This window comes from Tachypleus tridentatus, chromosome 7 (assembly GCF_004210375.1).
Source record: "Tachypleus tridentatus isolate NWPU-2018 chromosome 7, ASM421037v1, whole genome shotgun sequence".
Taxonomy (NCBI): Eukaryota; Metazoa; Arthropoda; class Merostomata; order Xiphosura; family Limulidae; genus Tachypleus; species Tachypleus tridentatus.
Genome location: NC_134831.1, coordinates 64,603,850 through 64,627,988, shown reverse-complemented (window position 1 = coordinate 64,627,988; position 24,139 = coordinate 64,603,850). Strand labels below are relative to the sequence as shown.

General features: G+C 34.0%; 1 protein-coding gene across 8 annotated transcripts in view; it reads right to left on the bottom strand.

Moving 5' to 3' along the window:
* Positions 1-24,139, bottom strand: part of LOC143255837 (netrin receptor UNC5C-like) — a 247,732-nt gene that overhangs the window by 21,141 nt on the left and 202,452 nt on the right. For all 8 annotated transcript variants that reach the window (XM_076512153.1, XM_076512145.1, XM_076512146.1 and 5 more), the window contains one exon: positions 16,353-16,406. In XM_076512153.1, coding sequence (XP_076368268.1) covers positions 16,353-16,406 — 54 coding nt within the window. The remainder of the gene's footprint in view (positions 1-16,352; positions 16,407-24,139) is intronic.

Here is a 24,139-nt window from a genome sequence, read left to right as displayed (position 1 = left end):
ACAATTTTCTTTCACTTGTAAACTGTTAGTTCTTCCACGAGTTCCAGTCAAACATATGAACAAATCTTTACATTCTCCATACCTCCTTTATAGATATATAGTTAAATATTAACTGCTATCACAATCCCTCGAGGCTATTTTTCTCTCTCAGTTTTACGTTTAAGTTGATGCAAATTCTTTGGATACACATTGCGCTGCAGATAGAAGACCAATGCAGTCGTCAAGTTTTCTATTACGAATAAATGAGTGAGGACTCAAATGTATTAACATATCTTATAAATGCACTTTATTTCATAAAATTGGCAAACATGACAAGTATAAGAAGACCCGTTCTCAAACTGAATCCTAACTATGTATCGTTTTCAAACTGAATCTTAACTATGTATCATATTCAAACTGTATCTTAATTATGTATCATGTTCAATGTGAATCTTAACTATGTATCATGTTCAATGTTAATCTTAACTATGTATCATGTTCAATGCTATTACAGAGAGAATATACATCGTGAGAAGCACTTCGTATACATGATAAATTAAATCGTTGGTGTCTAGCCTGCCCATCGCGTGCTTGTTTCATACCTTTCAAATTTCATGTTTTTAGAAAGCTGTTATAACCGATGTCATCACCTTTTCACGAGCCGTCACGCAAAGTGTGCGGATTAGTTTGACAAAATATGGTAACGCCATGTGATCTGACACTTACAACGACCATGTTTTCGTTGGTGGCGCTAAACACCTATATATTTCCTGCCCTTATCTCTTAGATTTTCTGTTATATTTTGCTCTTTTATAAATACGTTATATACACACGCACATACATACACACATATATACATACCGAAAAAAAAAAAAAAAAAGAGTTATCTTGTATGAGATATGCTTTATTTCTTAGAATGAATAAATTAAGTACTAAACGAAAGTGGACTGTAATAAATTAATTAGACAACAATGTTTTTCTTTTGCTTCCCCCTCATGTATATCGAACATATTACGTCTAACACTCCTCTTCAACACTGCTAAACTAACGACAAACTCTCAGAATCACTGCTTCATAGTTGTAATCGTTTTCCAACTGGCTGAATTCCCTGAAAAGGCTCCGTCAGTAAGCACTATCTAGTTCATGCCTCGTGGGTTGGACACCAAAGACACGTGCCTGGATTTCCAATATACATACGCCCTCTGTTGGACAATGTAGTTAAAGGAACGATAAATGCCAGTGAACAGTTTTTTCACCTAAATGATAAAAGCAGTGATACATTGAGTATGGTAACGTAAGTTATAATTTCAGAGATTGTTACATTCTACTACATACTTGTCCCTTGATTTGTTGTACGAGAATACATGTATGAAATGATCTCTGTATTAATTGTTCGTTTTTATTTCTATTTATCAAGCTGTTTCTCCTACTCTTTGACCGAGATATACCGAATGATCGTTAGAAAATGGTAAAACAAAATTATTTCCCTTTTCCTCAACTCAGTCTGTTTGTTTGTTTTTTGAATTTCGCGCAAAGCTACTCGAGGGCTATCTGAGCTAGCCGTCTATAATTTAGCAGTGTAAGACTAGAGGGAAAGCAGCTAGTCATCACTACCCACCGCCAGCTCTTGGGCTACTCTTTTACCAACGAATAGTGGGATTGACCATCACAATATAACGCCCCCATGACTGAAAGGGCGAGCATGTTTGGTGCGACGGGGATGCGAACATGCGACCCTCAGATTACGAGTCTATGCCGGGCCTTAACTCAGTCAGGTCGAAAGAAGAGGAGAGGGGTTCATTAAAAACCTCTGTTGCATAAATCAGTAACGGTTGTCATAAATACATTACTCGGCAAAATGTCATTTCATATGACAAAAGCTTTACAAACTGATTAACTTAAAATATCAAACAACTACTTATTTAAATTTCCTATTGAACAATGGTAAGAAACATTTAAAATATGATTTAATATACTTTATTTTTTCTCTAAATCTTCATGTAAACCACATGAAGCCCTAGACATTTCAATTACCCAGAATCTCATTTTCTAAAAAAAATGTTTACTTTTACTAAGTTCAATTCTTATCATTGTAAATCTTTCCTGTAAATTATACAACCATATATAGCCCCCCGTCCCCTCCTACCATGAAGAAATTTAGTTGTAGTCGTGTTGGCGGGAGAGAGTAATCCAATTAGAACAAAGTATCGTTGGAATAACCGAATTAAAACGCCTTCGCAACAGATTATAGGAAGTGACGTAAATACTTTTTTCCGAATGTTGACTGACAACAAAATCTGGGATTTACTTTGGAATGCTTTTAAGATAAGCTGAATGCGGGTGTTTTATGCACTAAATTCACAAAATTTGTCTCTGTTTATTGAATACAACAGTCATTTAGTTAAGCCTCAGTATCTTATTTGAATTTATAAAACTTATAATTAACTCAATTGTCTACAAAATCTGACGTAATAAGACCTTTTCTTACGTACTATAATTAAATACGAAGTTTGTTTGTTTGTTTGTTTTGAATTTCACGCAAGCGACGCGAGGGCTATCTGCGCTAGCCGTCCGTAATTTAGCAGTGTTAGACTAGAGGGAAGGCAGCTAGTCATCACCACCCACCGCCAACGCTTGGACTACTCTTTTACCAAAGAATAGTGGGATTGACCGTCATATTATAACGCCCCCACGGCTGAAAGGGGGAGCATGTTTGGCGCGACGGGGATTCGAACCCGCGACTCTCGGATTACGAGTCGAACGCCTTAACGCGCTTGGCCATGCCGGGTCTAAATACTAACTTTTTATTTCTAACGTATTGATATTGTTCTTATTTATTCTTAACTTTGAAAAATTGTCTGGCCATAAATTAACTTTTATTATTTTAATCTGTACTCAAAAACGTCACTGTTCTAATACTTCTAACAAATACTCAGAAACGAACAAAACAGCTTATTCCACAAAAATATATTAAAACACTTTTACGTTACAAGAATAGCATCGCTGCTTTTAATAATTCTTAAAAGTTGTAACCAACGTTTCGCTGGTTTGTTTGTTTGTTGTTTAGCGCAAAGCTGCACAAAGGGTTATATGTGCTTTTACCCGCACGCGTATCTAAATCCGGTTTTTAGCATTATGTCTCCGGACTTACCGCTAAGCCACTTTAAAGCTTGCAATATCCTAAAATTCACAGTTTTTGAGTAATTTTAAACATTTATTGAACATTATTTTTATTTAGTGTGTAATAACATTCTTCCTTCGATAAACAAACTAATATAATAAGGCCCATGATTACTTTCTGCGAAGGAAGATTGTGTTAAATAATTTTTAATGTTATTTCGATCAGTCTACTCTTGTAGTCCTACAAACTGTCTTAGGATGAATATTATTCAAAGCTATCTGGGACTTTATATGTCTACTGATGACTAGCCACGTAATATGTGTACGCGTTTTTCTTATAGCAAAGCCACATCAGGCTATCCACTGTGTCCACCGAGGGGAATCGAACCCATGATCTTAGCTTTGTAAATCCGAAGACTTACCGCTGTACCAGCGGGAGACCTTGCCACGTATCAAAATTATATATTTTTGTTTGTACTTAAGCACAAGGCTACACAATGGACTATCTGTGTTCTGCCCACCAAGGGTATGGGAACCCGATTTCTAGCGTTGTAAGGCTGAAGACATACCGCTATGCCAGTTGGAGGGGGGGGGAGGTGTCGAAATTGTAAATTGCGATTCTGTCTTTGGCTTTCACGTTTTGTAAAAAAAAGAAACAACACCTTGAGAATCATTAGTTAGAAAGGAAAAAAGTTCATATTTCCAAAAGTGACTCCATAAGTTTTTGTTGAAATTATTCTTGAAATTTGTAATAAGCATAACCAAATAAAGCTCACCGTTTAAAATGTGGCTTTATAGTGGAAGAAAACGTTTGTAGTGTTATGTTACAACGGAATGAATGATGAAATACTGTTTATATATATACTGTTTATACATGTTAAAATATGTTACCATCCTTTATTCAGTGGAATTACTGAGGGCTTATTGTATTCATACAAATGTAAAGTGGGGAAGAAACTTTGTTGCAAAATGTTATTTTTCACGAATATTGTTCAGGGATTATATTACTTAACATGATATTCCACATGTAAGTGCTCCCTATGTTTGATTGCCTCACAATAACTATATGTATTTTTCACAACCCCAGTTGAGAGATGATATTCCACATGTAAGTGCTCTCTATGTTTGATTGCCTCACAATAACTATATGTATTTTTCACAACCACAGTTGAGAGATGATATTCCACATGTAAGTGCTCTCGATGTTTGATTGCCTCACAATAACTATATATATTTTTCACAACCACAGTTGAGAGATGATATTCCACATGTAAGTGCTCTCTATGTTTGATTGCCTCACAATAACTATATGTATTTTTCACAACCACAGTTGAGAGATGATATTCCACCTGCAAGTGCTTTCTATGTTTGCAGTTATGGCTTACGACGTGCTGACTATTTGTGTACCATAGTATTCCCTGTGATTTTCGAAACGGGATAACGTTTCGGCGGCTCTAGTCTGCAAATACTATAAAACTTGATTAAAAATGATGTGTCTAATTTGTGCGATTTCTTCTGATGCAAAAGGATGAACGATTATAACTAGAAATTTAGTTTTAAACAAAATGGCCAGTGTAATCGACTCTACATGTTTGAAAACTACACAGAGGATCCTGTCAAAACTAGCTTTATGTCATTGTACGTACTAGTTATGACTTCCCCACGTCTCATTTTATGTTTTCTCGAAGTCTGCATTAAAAACTTAATAGTGAAAATAGAAAACAACAAAATCGGGAAGGATGACTAGTGTAGCAATAAAAGCACCGGGACGTTGATTGCATTCCGCATGTAAAGGAATGCCACCCTAAGAATGAGTCACTGCCCCTAGTTCTAAGCGAACAGTAAACCATCAATACAGTTATATTTTCTGTGACCCCCACCAACATAATCTCATCCCCCTCGAGCTGCCTTTCTTTATATTCTACGTCAGTGGCAGTATTCAGTGCGTTTCCTGCTTTGCTCGTCTCCGTTCTTCCAAAACTTAGGCTTCCTGGTATGGCTCCGTTGACACCAGGGGGTGCTGCATAACAAGGGTCTGGTACAAGGTCCGATATTATTTTGCTCCTACGAACCGTACATATTAAAAACAAAAGCAATGTGCACGGTTTTTATTATCTCGATCCCCAGCTGCTTCGACTTGCCATGAAGACTAAAGAAAACAGAGTTTATAACTTGACTTGTAAGGCTTTCTTGTGATGTTAGGAACTTTCAAAAACTAAAAGAATGTTACCCGTGTGTCAAAGTCAGAGAAGAAGTAAAAAAAAACAAAAAAAACAACAAACGGATAGTTTTCTGTATTGTTGATATAATATAAACCAGACTTTTATCAAGTAGAGACTGTAATGCTGTTACTTTGTAAGATAATTTATTATCGCTTTGCGATGCTATTCTTGTTTTAGCTCAAAATATTGACACAAGGAGATGGTGCATTGAAACTTTAAACTGTTTTGAAAATTTGTTTACGTTAGTTTCATTTAAGAATTTTCGTGCAAAGCTACATAAAATACAACTGTACAAGTAATTCCTAATTTTTATTTGATAGACTAGAAGGAAGGCAAATAATGCCTACTCTTATCTAACCAAATAGTGGAATTTGACTGTTATTCGTATAGTATACCCATCAGAAAGTATGGAACGTTTTTGTGACAACGAACCACGAACCCTTGCATGCACAGTCCGAGCAAACTAATCATTAGGCCACACCGGGCCTCTTGAACATTGCGATAAGAAACCGAATTAAGGCAAGTTATGAAAAAAAAAAAAACCCAACAACAACCAGTACACAAATACGTGAATAATAATGACAAATGTCTTGCAATTATTTAAAATGGAAACAACATTTTGCAATTGCTTCGACTACAAGTAACTTATAAACGAGTGTATGTAATGATTGTATCTATTTAAAAAAAAAAAATCTTTTGAAGTGTTAACACAAAATGCGGCGAATTTCCCTAATAAAAATAATGCGCTAAAATTTCAAGCACACTTTGTCATTTACATATTTTTAATTTTATGGCTTATTTTAACGCGGCCACCAAGACTGTCTTAGGTCGAGGTTAAACGCAACCTTCAAGCAATCATCTAGGATAACCAACATTAAGATGATGATGAATATGGAAACGGACTCATCACCCCGACTCGCTGTGTCATTAAAAACAGGGGAACCTCTAAGAAGAATCAATAAAGATCCCAGTTCTCTTAGTCAAAGGCGTTGGGATTCCATTGAAATTCCTGTTAGCCACAATATCGGCACAAGAAATAATGACGTTCCGACAGAAAACTAATGCCTGCGTTCAGACTTTACTATTCTGTCTTAAAGGCATCGCATTATTGAAAATTCCTCGTGAGTACCAATTTAAGTTATAGGTTACGAAGATGGTCAACTGAGGTTGTAAACTGCGTGTGTGAACTTGGAAAATATAAAAGTTCTAAAGCCTTGACGCTGATGGAACCTACTAAATTTCATTTTGCATATCTGATAAATGGTTTTACAACTTGGAAGCGACAGATAATATAAAATAATCACCCGTTTTAACATTAGCTTGGCAGCATTATATAAAAGCTATTAAGACAAAGATACGACAAGTGTGCGTACTATCTATGAACATATATATATATATATACATATTAGAGCTTAAAATGAGTTCCATTTTAAAACTCAGAAAGTATATACTGGAAATAAAAATATACTATCTGGAAATAAACACTAAACATTTACATATATTTATTTTTAACAATAATAAAAATTGTGAGTAATTTAGATATTTCTAGTTAACTTCAATCAAAAACAAACTTAAGTCTATTAAACACAATCACGGTTAATTTTTTTTACAAGTGTAAACGTAATTGGGCTTCGTTTACTTACTTTAATAAAATCCTTTGATTTAAACTCGAACTATTATAGTTTATGACATTGCCAAAAAAACACACACAAAACAACAACAAATCAAACAGAAGGACTCACGGTTTAGTAGCTTGTAATCTGGAAATTTTGGGATATAATAAAATTCAACTTCTTACTAAATCTAAAAATGGTTTCAAAAAATATTAAAATAACATTTTAAGAATCATTAATATTCTACAAAGAATCCAAGAGGGATCTTAAAAGTGACTAGTCATGACAGCTTGATAATTCATGCTTGATTCATTTCTTTGTGTTGTATTTGATATTCAGAGTAATTCATTTCGATATCATGTGCTAATCATATTATTTACGATTGACGCACTTTTGTCAGGTTTAACCGCAGTTATGCACCTTAAATCTCCTGGCTGGTACTTCTGCTTTAGTGAGAGGTTGAGATTACTATTTCATGAAAAATCAGATTTGGAATAGATAACAAATATATATGCAAAAACAGCTCGTTTGGGTTGAGAAAATATTTTACATAGAAGAGCGAACAACGTTTCGACCTTCTTCGGTCATCGTCAGGTTCACAAAGAAAGAGGTAACTGACCGGAAGCTGACCACATGTTTGAAAGGGGTTGTGAAACTGTGTGTCGAAATGTAGAGGGCGGTATTAGATGTTTGAATATATAATTTTATTTATTTTATTATATTAATATAGGTATAAAGGCGTTCCTTTATATTGGTTTATTTTGGGTTTAAGTTGTTGTATAAGTAAGGCTTCTTTAATTTTGCGTTTGTTTATGTTTGTTTCTTTATTTAGTATTTGAGTGTTTTCTATGGTTATGTTGTGTTTATTTGACTTGCAGTGTTCGAAAACGTGTGAAGGTGACTTTTATGTTCTTTGAATCTGGTTTCCATTTTTCTACTTGTTTCTCAATATAGAAGTCGTGGCAGTTATCACATTGTATTTTATAAATAATGTTGGTGTGGTGTTTGTCAGTGTAGTTTTACATAGTATAGACCTCAGTTTTGTGCCTGGTTTTGAATAAATTTGGTATTAACTGGAATGTCATATTTTGTTACTAATTTTTGCCAAATGTTGGTTATTTGTTTGCTGATGTCAGGAATATATGGTATACAGCAGTATATGGTTTCGTGGTTTTTTGATTCGTGAGCTGTATTTACTTTAGTTGGTGGTTGATTTTGCTTTTTGTCTAGGTGTGTGCGTATAATGTTTTCTACGGTTTGTGGAGGAAACTTATTGATGTTGATGAAGTATTGTTTTATTTTGTCTAATTCATCGTTAATTTTATCTGGTGAGCATAGTTTTATGGCTGTGTTTATTTGGTTTCTTAGTATGTTGAGTTTTTGTTTTGTTTCATGTGCTGAGTCCCAAGGAATGTATAGTCCAGTATGGGTGATTTTTCGGTGGATTTCTGTTTTGGCCATTCTTTATGGCCAGTTTCGATGTTATATCCCTCTTTACAGAAGTTCCAACCACTGAAGCCGGCAAGATAGCCTTAGAATTCTATATCCGAGACCCTAACCCAACTATAGAAATTCCCAGTAACCAGTTAGCAACCCTCATAGAATTCACCACGATAAAGACAAACTTCATGTTCAACAACCAAAACTATATACAAACAAATGGCCTAAGCATGGGCAACCCAGTATCACCAGTTCTAGCCAATATTTTTATGACACAAGTTGAAACACAAGCAATTAACACAGCATTACATCCACCACTATACTGGTACAGATATGTAGATGACACGGTTGCTGGATTCAAATCTACGGAACACATACTTAATTTTTTCAATCACATTAACTCTATACATCCCAACATTAACTTCACATGTGAACAGGAAGAAAGCAATCAAATATCATTTCTTAACCCCAAAATTACAAGAACTGACACACAATTCAAAACAGAAATCCACCGAAAAATCACCCACACGGGATAAATAAATTTATAAATTTATAAATTTCTCAACAAGTGGGTTTCTCGACATCACTGATTATTATGAGATAACAAATATATGAGCTTCCTTTTCACATTCCTCATTCATAAACTTTATAGAACTAACAAGGTATGATATATTTAATTCCCTCTACTTGTACAATTTACAGAACTAACAAAATAAGAAATATGTAATTCCTTCTATTCAAAACTTTATAGAACTAAGGTATGATATATCTAATTCCCTCTACTTGTACAATTTACAGAACTAACAAAATAAGAAATATGTAATTCCTTCTATTCAAAACTTTATAGAACTAAGGTATGATATATCTAATTCCCTCTACTTGTACAATTTACAGAACTAACAAAATAAGAAATATGTAATTCCTTCTATTCAAAACTTTATAGAACTAAGGTATGATATATCTAATTCCCTCTACTTGTACAATTTACAGAACTAACAAAATAAGAAATATGTAATTCCTTCTATTCAAAACTTTATAGAACTAAGGTATGATATATTTAATTCCTATTCATACGGGCTATAAGACTGAGTAGATATGTGTCATTCCGTATTCATACATTCATAGCATTAACTTTATATATGTAATTTATTTGATATGATATATTTAATTTCTGATTCATGTAATATTTGTACGAATACTGTAACTTCTCTGCTCTGTTCTTTTCTGATGATTCGTCATTTTTGTAAGTCTTTACTCTGGGGTACATTCAATATATACCTTAACTGTGTGTTTTTGCCACCCGCTTTGCCTTTCCACGTTCATTATTGTTATTTAATACATAAAAGTTTTCACATTTACAATCTCAGTACATCAAATCAAATCATGATTAATACCCTTACCAGTAAATCTTTTAAAGTTCATTTTTAAATCAAAGAAAGCAGGAGCATTTTAACGATGAATATAGCTTATAGATATTTCGTAACACACACATTCGTATCACAGGTTATAAAAATGTAGTTTTTATATCAAATATCTCAAAGAAAACCTATTTGCGACATTAAGCATGACCGCTGTTAAGGGTTTCGGTACTTATAAGTTGTCCAAATCTCCTATTAGTTTTATTAAGATAAATGATAATTTCAGGGAAAAATAAAACCCTGAACTGGGGTAATTTTAAAATTCTAAATGTATCCAGCGACTTACCATAATGATCCTTGGAAAATTAACAGATAATTACTGTTGCTGGGAGATTATTGGATAATTATTGTTACTTACGAACTAACGGATACTTACCGTTAGTGGTAATAAAGCTAATAATTACTGTTATTATGTGATTAACAAATGAGTACAGTTAGAGCTCGTTTAGAGCCTACAAATTAATATAATGATTTATAGAATTATTACAGTTTTGTCTGTACCTTTTTTCTGGTATGAATCAACGTTATACCAAAACTACTGTTTATATATATATACTCTGAATAAACGATTTTTAAGCGGCACACTAGTTACCAACATTCATTCAACTACAAATATATATGCAAAAACGGCTGAAGAAGGTCGAAACGTTGTTCGCTTTTCTACGTAAAATATTTTCTCAACCCAAACGAGCCGTTTTTGCATATATATTTCTCTACTAGTGGGTTTTCTCGACATCACTAATTATCATTCAACTACAAAGTTCTAGAATTTCCAATCTATTTTGTTGCTCGAAATAACTAACAACAATATCCCATCTCATTGGTTAAAATTGTTAAATAAGTTTGATTGTTTTTGTAGTTGTAATACGATGGACTCTGGAGACTGAGTGAGTCAGACTGAATAGTTCAAAAATAAAGGTATCTGAAATGTACGGAACCAGACATGTGAGTGATGATGATGATGCTGCATGAGACGAACGAATTCATCTTGCTGTGTGACACAGAAGGTTGGTCCAGCGAAAGGTCCCTGCTGAACTCAATTCACGACATCCACAATGCTATTTGGAAATTACTAGCTAAATATAAAGAGACTTGCAATGTAAACCATTGACAGTGACAGTGACAGGTTATATGGAATGAAAATACCATCTCCAAACTTGTTTCGAATTACAAGGGCAACACGTGGAACACATTCTGGAGAGTTCGTTGAAGCGCCCATGGTTCCTGATTTTTGGGACAATCTGTACTTCGCTTGCTTTGAAATGTTTAACTGGAGAATGTTTTTGTCGATGTCTGATATAACGACCAAAACGATGTCAAGTCAGGACTTATGAGGTAAGCAAGGTCCACACAAAACTAACTGATAGTTAGTTTAAGTACCTGTTTCTACTTAAAACACAAAATAAACAGACTAAATAATGCGTCATACTTCAACTGCTGTATACAGATTATGTCAAATAACCACTTCACTAGATAACTTTATTTGCTTAAGATGTGTCGAACCTATATTGCCAATACCACTCACAATCTATCTTACACGTCTTTAAATAATTTTATTACCACAATTAAAAAACATAGATCTCGAGAGAATTTAGATGTATCGAAAACCAAACATTTTATTTACTTGGCATTTCTTCAGTATAGTCGTTTTCAGGTCTAGACTAGATATATCATTGTAATAGATATTTGGCATTTTCAATCTGAACACCCCCGTTTAGCACACAGGCTAAGCGGACAGGACAGAGACACTTACAGCTCAGGTAAACGTATTATGGAAGGTAGCTGGCCAGTCAGCAACCGCATTTACCCCAAATTATTAAAAATATATTTATCGTAAGCTCTGTCTTTCCATTTACTGATGTTCACCCCCACAAAAATATCAAGCTTGAATTTCAAAGATGCTGTTTAAAAATAATTGATAAAATAATACATCGTGAATGTGGTTGCTCTTTACACACCTTGTAAGTGCCTTAGTTTTAACTCACTTGCTTAGTTTTTGGAATTTTGATCTAATAGAAGCAACGTGTTTGTTTGTATTGAAGCCACGCTTAAAAATTTTAGATAGATCAACCTAAATGTCCTCTAGCGGCAGGACGGTATGTCTGCGGACTCACACAACTGTAATCGTACCGAAGCATAAGCAACCCATGTTTTCTGATGAAAAACTAAATGTTCATTACACGCCAGCTTTTGTATACAAAATTTAAAATACAAATTACTAGTATGTAGCACTCGCTTATATCCTTCAGTTGAAAATAATGTAAGTTTATTAAAATAGCATCTGTTATCAGATAAAGAAATGGGAAGAGAGAGTAAGCAAAGTATCATGTAGCAATTATGTCTGCATCACACATGGGCAGTGTGCTTCCATTCTTTCCTCTGGGAGTGAAACCAAAACGAAATCTGCGTCTTATCCAGCTTCGGGGTTACAAAAACAGTTTGGTTTTGTACAACAGTCGTGATATTTGACTATATCAAGATTTCCATCTGTTTTATTACAGTGAATGGTATAAAATAACTCTATGTATGCTCTCATTTCCGCAAGGGGTATAGTAGACCACGACTCCGATATTAGTCCCTAATGAACTACCACCCCTCCTCCGTCACGGCGATAACTTCACACTGAGGTTTCCGCCAAGCTAACAGAGATTTTATCGGCTACTCAGGGGAAAAAAAAACCCAAATGGCTGTTTGCTGCATACAACGATATAAATAAGCGATTCTTCAGTTTCAGTTACTCTCTTGGGAGTTTCGAATAGTCTGGGAACTGGCAACAAGCTTGCACTCTGACTTCCAATAATTTAGCTGCATTAACCCTACGTAAGTGTTTCAGCAAAACTACAGATTGTCGATACATTAATTCAAAAGTACTTGGACTAGCGACTGGAATCACGTGATAAATCATGCCAGTGTGTATCCGAAAAACAAATATATCAGATTTCATCTGTTTCTTCGCTTTTTTTTCGTTTAAATAAATTTTGGAACTTACAGACTTGTTCATACGGTTAATCTGATTTTATTTAAATCATTTTAAAGCAATATCTTTTTTTTCTTTGTGTGGTAAACAGTTGTAAACATTTTATCCATTTCCTAAAATGCACTAAAATTATGATAAATGTCACAGAAAATGTAAGAAACAGTATAAGAAAGGATAACATAAGAATGTTCGTATAATCCAATTACGGAACACTGATATAGAACCGGTCTGACCAACTTGGAAGCCAACCGTATAATGGTAAATTCTGTAAAACGGAAATTGTGTATCATAAAAGAAGAAATTAATCTGTACGTCCTGACTTTAGAAAGGATTTAACTGATAATGAAAATTTATGGTTAGCTGAATTGGAATCTTCGGTTCAATCACAATTTAAGAGATAGTATAAAATCCGTTTGTTTTCTTATATGATCTCTGTTTCTAGACACTAGACTACTTCCTCATAAGAAAAAAAAATCCAAAGATTCCTAGCAAAGAAATGAAATTAATAGCGCTCATTTCACTGCAGGTGTCTCATCTGATGGATTTATCTAAAGATTTACGTTCCTGGTGGAAACCTATAAGTTGCATGGTAGATATTATTTCTTCAATAATGAATTTTTGTTGCGGAGAAATAAAATGAATATAAAATACAATCAAAATTACAAAACTGTTATTTGTGTACCGATTGAATCGCTACAGGAAATGCGTGTAAAAGCTCAGAAAACATATCACAGCGTATCAAATATTTCTTTACTGTCAAATTAGTGTTGTTCCATAACACTACAGAAATATATTGTGCAAGAGTAGCACATCTAGATTCATAGACATAATGTGTTTTAGTGATACTTTATTTTTAGAGTTGTTGAAATATTATCAGGTCCACAACAAAAGAATCCAGAATGCATACCTTAAAGCGACTGAAATACTAATGTGCAGAGAAAAAACATAACAAAGTGCCAGTTAGTACAATTTCACTGTAGAACAGATATGCTTTGCGTTTCTTTTCTTTCTATACATTTTCTTATAACACACATCACCAACATAGATCTTTGCAAAATATTGTTGAATAGGGAACCAATGATAGTATCATATAGGAATCCCCGCAGAACAACAACGACCAAACTGTTTTTGTTAGTCACAACGTAAAGTGACAGCTTGATTTACACTGCATCTGTGGTTATTAAACAAGTTTGAGTTTTGGAGGATATAAACCCTCCAGTTGGTATTATCAAAACGGCGTTTCATGAGTATACAAAAATGTAAGGAGTTAGTTCTATTTTTAACATTTTGCCTCGTTATTATGATAATAGACATGAACAGTATAAAATGTTTAAAATACATTTGTTTAGAATTGCGTCATATTTTTCGTTATCTTAAAGCTCATTCCGCGTTTTATGGAAGAAAATGCCAAGTTCTAGCTTGCAGATGTAATTCTTGATTCTCGATGACGAGAAACCCACTTGAAATAAAAATGTATCTCAGAACGGCTGGTATAGGTATTAATAATTTTACTAATAAAGTAAAGAACAACGTTTCGACCCACCTAGGTCATCTTCAGGTCAACAAGGTTTCATCATTTTAGCCACGTCATCCGAAATATATAAAATGAATAGGTATTTATGTACATAAAATTGATAAATGTTTAGTATATGAAATAGACCCGTCTTTCAACGTATGAAATGGACAAGTCCTTGCTAACTCTTATGAAATTGTGCATCTCTCGACACAAACAGTAGCAGGATATTTCGACCGACGTTGTATCCCGGGGATTCACATTTAATAATTTGATTACTCACAAATCCCAAACAGAATTTTTGGATACATTTGAGAAGAACTTTCTTTTACCTAGGTTTTTTTTTCTATTTGTCAATGCAACGTATAATTTTACAGTATTATGTTTTCAAAGTTATCACCACATAAATGCAACATGGACTATTAGTTTTGCGATAATCTGGAGTTTCCCTATGATAAAAATACAAGTTCAGATGCCGAAACAGGCGACAAAATATAATTAATTACAGAAGATTACAGTTCATGTGCTGTACCACAGCCCATTTTTCCAAGTAACATTATAAAAAAAAGTAAACCCAGACTAGGCTTACAAGACTACCACATTGATCCTTCATCTGTCACCAAGATATTTCTCAAGGAAATTCGATATAGAAATACTTCCTGTGTCTGTATAATTACTTGATGTAGTATTATTGATCGGACATAATGTAAACATAATAAAAATAAACAGATGTTAAGTTTGAGCTATATAACAAATATACATTTCAAAATTACAGTAGTCTTTTCAATTAAAGGTGTCGAAATAATCTCAGTTTTAGAAACTTTAATATCTAAGTGGATAAATAGGTTTGGTAAATCTTTTATATTTAGCTTCTTTCAGCATTACACAAATAAGTAGTTTGTGGAAGAACGTATTTCATGACTAACTGAACAGGGATTCGAACTTACAGAACGTAAAAAAATTCATCCCAAATGGAGCGTCTTATCTGGATATTCGGATATTCCGCTCGAGTAAATTTTGCATTGCGGTGTAATCTTTACTTGCACGTGGATTTCACATATTTTTTGTTTAACCACCTGAGAAACCACCACCACCACCAGTGCCATTTTTCTTTACTTGAAATATATATATATATATAATGTGTGTGTTTCCACAATATAATAATAAGTAAAATGAAACTATCACCTCTTTAGCCACGTCATTCGATAATAAAAAGAAATATATAAAATTAATAGGTATTTACGTACATAAAATTGACACGATTTTTGTATGTGAAATAAACATGTCTCACAACGTACGAAATGAACATGTCCTTGCTAACTCATATAAAATATAAAGATTTTATAACATATGTGCTACAACACACAAAGCGAAGATATCCTATCTGAACTATACAAAAATGCAAGTTTTATAAACATTTAAAAATGATAGGTCTTAGGGCACATAAAATGAACGTGTTTTATGGATTACAACAGTTTTAGAGCACATAAAATGAACGTATCATAAAATATATGTAAAGTTATTACGTCTTAAACCAGATAGATCAACTTTAATATTATGTGGAATATAAAGGGACATATCTAAAGGGATATAACTACAGTGTATTCGCGTATACAATGGCATGGAGAAAACATAGATATTCAAAAAGTTAAATTAGTTTCAGTTAACCAGAAATATTACTGGTATATAAATGTTTTTACAACCTAAATTTCTGGTGTTTTACTCCAACTACAGTTTTAATCAAAAATATTTATTAAAATTTTATGTCTTTTCAAAAGTTGCACCTGTTGTTAAGAATTTTTTTGTTAAACAAACAAACAAATAAAAACAGTAAACATCAACTTCATTCATACCGAATAAGAACACATAACCAACAATCTTTACAAAGTCAACGTTTATGAATTGTTATATTTAAAATAAAGGCAAATTTTTCCTTGTTCAAAGTCAGTCTCTGAGTCACAATGACATGTCTCTTACGAATTAGGCATAATGCTATTGAAACAGACGATCTGTAGCAGATGTCATGAACTATGCCCCCAAAATCTGAGTAAAGCACATTTCAGAACTTACCCTTTTCGGCTTGACTACTTCCGTATTCCATGACTTCATCACGATCGCGAACAGCTACAAAATAAATGTTTTTGATTAAAACATACAATTATCCAAGTTTTTCTAATACTAAAATGTGTAGTGTGAACTTGACATTCGAATTCAAGATTAAACAGAATCTCTCAGTGCTAGTTCAGTACTCCTAGTTGTAACAGTATCTAGTTGTAAAAATGTTACAATGTATGATATATTCAAAGACATCTTAAGGTTTATTCATTTTAACCATAATTATCTGTTAATAAATATTTATGACAAAAAAGAAACTGATACATATAAAACATAGCCAGTATGCACTAATCCTAGTTTTGTATATGTCAAAACAATTTTGAAAACAATTTACACTGTAGTTTTGTTTTCCTTTTATTCATTAGCAAAAAGTTTAGATATTTTAGTAGCTATATTCATAAGTTTCTGCCAATAAAAATTAACCAACAGTTAATTACGCTTTAAATCTTCACTAAGCCAAGGTTTTATCAGCAGAAGTAACGTTTCCGAAACGGTATGTTATGACAGAAAAAAAAAATATTAATTTCAACTTTCCCCAGAATTATTGTTAATTAATATTCACAATAATAGCGTTATAGGTTTAACAATAAACTACATTAAATCGTACCTAAAACTTAACTGTTGCTTTTGCTTTTTTTAAAACTGTTCTAGCCCATTGTTTTTCGCCCTCTAATCTAAGATATGTAATATTATCACAGTGTTTAATAATCAAGACTATCACTTATTGGCAATGTTTTCCGACGTTTGTTTTTTAATTTGGTGTTTGAAAACCAGTATCTTGTATTTTATTCTGCCTGGTAACATATTAATAACGTTGTTAAACTAGGGTCTACACCGACGCTAGTCCTTGATTTAACTTTATCACTATGTGACCACAAGATAGTGTTATTAATAAAATGTTTGGTTTGTTTAAACTCTTGCTCAAAGATATGCGAGGGTTATCTGCGCTAGCCTTCCCTTAATTTAGCAGTGGTGGACAAAAAGGGAAGGACTCTAGTCTACACCACCCACTGCCGACAATCGGGCTATTCTTTTACCAACGAATACCGGGACTGACTGTAACATTATAACACTATCATGGCTGAAAGGGCAAGCATGTTCAGTGAAGGGGATTTGAACTCACGACTCTCACACTGTGAGTCGAGCATCCTAATAAGAGGTTTCTCATTTCTGTACACCATTAGATTTATTTACCGGTTTTTGTTAAAACAGTAAGCTATCACTTTGACCACCTTATTTTTTGTAAATTACTTGAAAAACTAAACATCTTAAACATTGGATTCTTCAGTAGCAGCTAGTCTGTTGATTTTATCAGCTGATCTATGTAAAATAGGTTTTATTTAAAGTGTCTTGCATATTTTAGCACCTTATGTTTCAAGAAAACTACTATGAAGGTAAAGATAGGAGACGAGAAGGAATACACTTCAATGTTTTTCAATTTCCAGAGAACTGTAGCTAGATGTCACTAAGAAAACTAAAGAAATAATGAGTACAGTTTAAAATATTAATAGGAAACCAGCAGGTGTGTATGTACAGTATAATAAAGAAGATATTTTTTCACCATTTTCAGGGATCTGCTATATAGTTAAGACACTGTAAAACTACGGTGGAGCGAAAGAGCTGTTTGATTTTTTTGTATATTAAGACGCCAGCCTCGTGCAAGAATTGAGAAATCGAAGGCTGAAATGAGGCAGCAACGCTGAGTGAAGTAGATGAAAGAAAGAAAAAACAAAGGCACGTTTTAAGTCATACAAGTATACAGTTGAAAGCCAAAAACAACTTGTTACAATATGATCCACTTACGTAGTGCTATGAGCCACTAATACCAATAACTTATATACTAAGTATTAAAAAAATTACAGTCACTGCTTGCAAGCAAATAAGTAAATAGCAATAAATCAACTTGATATGTTATAAACTTAACGTTCTATTTCCAGTTTATCAGTATTCAAATGATCACCGTATAACACATGTGAATTTCATGAACTCCTTTTTTCGACTTGTTTTCCATAATTATAGTTTTCAATTGATGTTGGTATTCATTTATAAGGAAAAACTCTGACAATTTCCTATTTGGACATGCTTAACACCTTAAGGTGGCTTAAACAACAAAATTAGTTAAAGATAATGTGTGTATAAGTATTTCAATAATAGCTCAATGAATATCCGAGATTTTAAATTTGTACTCATTGAGTTATGTGAAATAACAACAAATGAAAGAACAGGTTGATCACTAACTAATTTGATATCACGAACATGTTTCATTGTTTACTTAGTCTTTCAACCCACTATTCCTCTTCTTACTCTGATTTGCAATAGCAGCACAAGAAAACATCGGGATTAAAAATGCAAGAAATAGAATAAAAATTGTTGTACATTTGAAAATCTAAACACTTTTTTTATCAAAATAAACTAACATATTCTCTAGGTTTCCAACATATACCTATAAAACTCCTTTCTTTGTGTATTTGAAAGCAAGATCGGTAAAGAAGCTAAATCGAAACCAGTTTAAAAACAGGCCAAGATATGCATGCAACAACGTGCACGTGTGTTTACTGAAGTGAATATAGCTTTCAAACAAACACAAAAGAGAAGTGTAGTATATTGTAGACACTTGGTTACATCTTTCAAATTCTCATCAAAATAATCCAAAATCTCGTACAGTGTCGCCTATAATCCGCCTTTCAGTTACACAGAATATCTCATTCTGCCGACACTCCCTCTGAGGGTGTCACATGTGTGGCAGTTCACATTGTGACAGCAAAGTTTATAGTAGGTTTCATAAAACTAGAGATATCTAATATGCTGCGGAGAAAAAGCTTTGGCTAGTGAATAATAACAAATAAAAACAGATATTTTTTAGGGGGATTTAATAACACCACTTGCAACGTCTAATTAGTATTCAATACTTGAAATTTTTGTCGTTAGTTATTCATTCGTTAAAGAAACGGCGAAATAGCAGAATATTTTTTAAATCACACTTCGACACGCTGTGAGTTCTGTTTGTTTGTTTTTGGAATTTCGCGCACAATTACACGAGGGCTATCTGCGCTAACCGTTCCTAATTTAGCAGTGTAAGATTAGAGGGAAGGCAGTTAGTCATCACCACCCACTGCCAACTCTTAGGCTACTCTTTTACTAAAGAACAGTGGGATTTATCGTTACATTATAATGCTCCCATGAATGGAATGGCGAGCATGTTTGGTGGGACGGGGATTCGAAACTGCGACCTTCAGACTATGAGTCGAGTGTCTTAAGCACCTGGCCATGCCGGGTCCTGTTAGTTCTACTACATGATCTAATGAAGACCTGATGAGGTTAAAGCTTTGTTACTCGTATTTATGTTTTCAAATAAAAGTTTTTAATATCCATGTCAGTTGGGCCCGGCATGGCCAGTTGGATTAAGGCGTTCGACTCGTAATCTGAAGATCGCGGGTTCGAATCCCCGTCGCACCAAACATGCTCGACCTCTCAGCTGTGGGGGTGTTATAATGTGACGGTCAATTCCACCATTCGTTGGTAAAAGAGTAGCCCAAGAGTTGGCGGTGGGTGGTGATGGCTAGCTACCTTCCCTCTAGCCTTACACTGCTAAATTGGGGATGGCTAGCGCAGATAGCTCTCGTGTAACTTGGCGCGAAACTCAAAACAAATCATATCAGTTGTCTCTTCTGCATTATATTTATTTCAAATGGGTACCTTGTCACTATAAATTTACAGCATAATTTCATTTAATGTATTTGAAATGGTATTTTTAAGAGTTGGGGTTTTCTATTTCTGTACTTTAAATGTACTTACTATATTTCTCTTGTTCACAATAATTACGATTACACAGTTACAGCAATTTGATCCTTAGTTGCACTTTTAAACCAAAATTAAATACATTTTGGTGTTACCAGCTCATACGAAACAAACTATCGTTATTTTGTGCTTTTGTTCAAGCATCATCTGACAACTCGACTAGTCCACCTTAAGTGATATTTTTGGTTCCAGTTGTGTTATTATTACTTTCACTGTATTGTGATCAAAACTAAAATCTTTCTGGAGCAATAATGAGAACCTACAAAATTTAGCAATGTTGGGAAGAAGTAACAAACTGAAGGCCTTGATAAATATGAAAGTTTGAAGAAGAAAAAGAAACCTCAACAACAACAAACGGAAATCGGTAATTTTACATCTTAGTGTCGGACTACATAGAAGTGATAAGTGATTTGATATCGATGATTTTCGCAAAGACATATTACTGCGTGTTTTTTATTTTCCAATTCCAATTGTATTTTTAATAACAAAAATATTAACATTTTACTGGATTTCACTGCATCACGTGAGTGCGCTGAGTCGGCATAAGCAATTTAACAATCAATAACGATACGTTCGGACACGCCAATTGATCATTATTTGCAGAAATTACAACCCAAGTCTTCAGATAGAATTCTTTATGAGAAATGTATTCATACAAGGAAAATTATCAGACATTTGATAAAAGGTGCTCAATTTTTCGAAATTTGTGTCTATCTGGACATTGGGAATATCCATCTTAACCTCTCAAACCTTAAGTTTGCGCATTTTAGATATAAAGAAATATCTGCTTAGAAAAGTTAAAATAACAGACTTCGATTTCGCTTGAACAGACACATAACAAAGATTGCATGCCTAACGCCACCATAGATAAACTGTTTTGTCTTATTTAGAAGGCGCGTTATAGAAGTACGGTATTTAAACAAAATATTAATTAAACAGACACAAGTGTATCGTGATCAAGACCTCAAAATATGTACACACAATAACAAAACTTTTAAAAAGATGTAAGTCATGATAAGGACCTTAAAAAGGTGTAGGTCATGATGAGAACATTAAAAAGGTGCAAGTCACAATAAGGACTTTGCCAAGGTGTGGGTCATGATGAGGACTTCAAAAAGATGTAGGTCATAATGAGAACATTAAAAAGATGTTCGTCATGATGAGGACTTTAAAAAGGTGTAGGTAAAAAGGTGTAGGTTATGATGAGGACTTTTAAAGAGATGTAAGTCATGATGAGGACCTTAAAAAGTTGTAGGTCATGATAAGGACTTTAGAAAGATGTAGGCCATGAAGAGGACTTTTTTGACCGAAATGTTAAACATGAACACTCTCTCACAAGGTTTCAAAATTTTTATTGTATTTTATTTTTAAATACAGTAAAAACCTAACAAGAAAAGCTAACAAACAAGCTAAAATTCTTTTTGATCACAAACGCTGTTGAAGAATAACTTTTCAAACATTTGTTAGAAAACAATACGTGTACAGTTCCAACATGTGTATCGACATCTGTGGCGAGAGGTTTTGGTGAACATTGTAGCTACATATTATGAGCCACGTACAGTTAACGGCGTATATTCTAGCTTGGGAGTACGAAAAATGGTATAAATTCATCTCATCTGTTTTTGAAGGGTTCATATTCGAACATGAGACAAAAAGTTTTATATTACATTTAAAAGGATGTGTTTTCATAGATGACTTTATATTCTACGCTAAAATGTTTTACTACACACAAAGCTCCCATAGCCATGAAACCTTACGTGAGCTTCATTCATGTTATATTAAAAGGATAGCACGGGAAACCGTTGAAAAATAACATATAAAGGTGCCGAGTCGTGATCATCAAACTTAAAAGAATTGGTTAATAATTCAAAGTTCGAAGCTCTGGTGGGAAGAGATTTTTTTTTAAATATTCATTCCCAACCTAAAAGAAAAGCAATATGAATCAATTTTTCTTCCATGTCGCATTCAGTGCCTGTAACACTACATTTTCAAAGTATTATCTTTCCTGAATAGTCTTAGTATAAAGTGTATAATATGTAGTTACTGGTGTTCATACGAAGCATGTTGCTTGTGTGCATAAATATTCAAAGATTTTTTTTTTTCTGAGAGAGGGAAAAATTACTTTTTTCAAATACACAAACAAAGGTAAGTTTCTGTGGACTTCAAATAAGACAAAAACACAACAACAACAAAAGGTTGAAGGCTATTATAAAGCCTGTTCTCGTCGCGCCAATCATGCTCGCCCTCTCAGTCGTGGGGGCATTATAATGTGACGGTCAATCCCACTATTCGTTGGTAAAAGAGTAGCCCAAGAGTTGGCGGTCGGTGGTGATGACTAACTGCCTTTCCTCTAGTCTTACACTGCTAAATTAGGGACGGCTAGCACAGATAGCTCTCGAGTAGCTTTGTGCGAAAATTTAAAACAAACAAACAATAAAGCCTGTTCAAAGTTAAAAGCCGCATGGACTAACCGTGTTGGCTTCATTTTGCAGGAACCCAACATATGCTTTTAGCTTTTAGAATTGGTTGATTTAGTAGCTACCCAGTGGAAACAAAAAGATAATGCAGGGCGGGTCGACACAAATATACGTAAAATATGATATTTTCAGAGCTTAATGACTAGATATGTGGTTTGAAAAATTACAGAGGAACAGACAGTGTAAAATAATTAATTTTTACCTGAGCGCCCTGTAATAAACTCGTGGTTTGTTACGAAATACTTAAAGTCTGCGTGTATCATGTTGTTTATTTAACGTGTTACCTTCATTTTTATAAATCATATTTTGTAATGTTCATTACAAATTAGTATTTGTTTGTTTAGAATTAAGCACAAAGCTACTCAATGGGCTATCTGTGCTCTGCTCACCACGGGTATTGAAACCCGGTTTTTAGTGTTAAGTCCGCAGACATACCACTGTGCCACTGGAGGGTACAAATTAGTATACAGTGTAAAATATCATTATTTTAACATACAAGGAACTGTTTGTTTCTTGTTTTAAAACACTTTACATCCATTTGTGGGAAGTTTCCTTTTGGATGTATTCACAGTCATGTGTAACAGAGATCTTAAGTACGTTCTATGTGATTCCATACTGACTGAGATTTGTTGAAGTTTTAACAAACTGTGCCATTTAAATTGTGATAATGTTTTGTTACTGCTGGAAAGGTGCACTTACCTACTTTTGGTTTGTTTATTATGTTTTAATTTCGCGCACAATTACACGAGGGCTATCTGCGCTAACCGTTCCTAATTTAGCAGTGTAAGACTAGAGGAAAGGCAGCTAGTCATCACCACCCACTGCCAACTCTTGGGCTATTCTTTTACTAAAGAACAGTGGGATTGAACGTCACATTATAACGCCTCCATGGCTGAAGGGGTGAGCATGTTTGATGTGACAGGGATTCGAACCAGCGACCCTCAGATTACGATTCGAGCGCCTTAACCACCAGGCCATGCCGGGCCTACCACTTTTGGAACGAAATTTCAAGAAATCACAGCTTTATTGTGATGTTTGATTCCATTCTTCACGTACATGGGTAAGAGGAATGCAGAACGTGTGGGCACCTCCACTCCTACACTGCAGCCTCAGACACCCTTTAAGAGCGCCATTCTCACCAAATATTACAACACATTGGCAAGATGGCTTCTCACTCATTTCACTTTCACCCAAAAGTAATATTTGTCACTTACATATATTTGCCTATGCCCCTGTTCTCCCCCCTCACACATACACACAAAGAAGATTCTTTGTATGTCTTTTATATAATCATTTAAAATTTGACCTGATACTTGATGAGATCTGGTATTGAAAGTTACAAAAAATATTATTCATCTATTTCTTTATTAGAAGCCACTGAACCAGTTGCATATGTGGAGTTAGAAAAATATTAGGAATTTTGGTCGTGTTTTATTCGCATTTTGTTGGAGGGTTTCACGTTTTCCT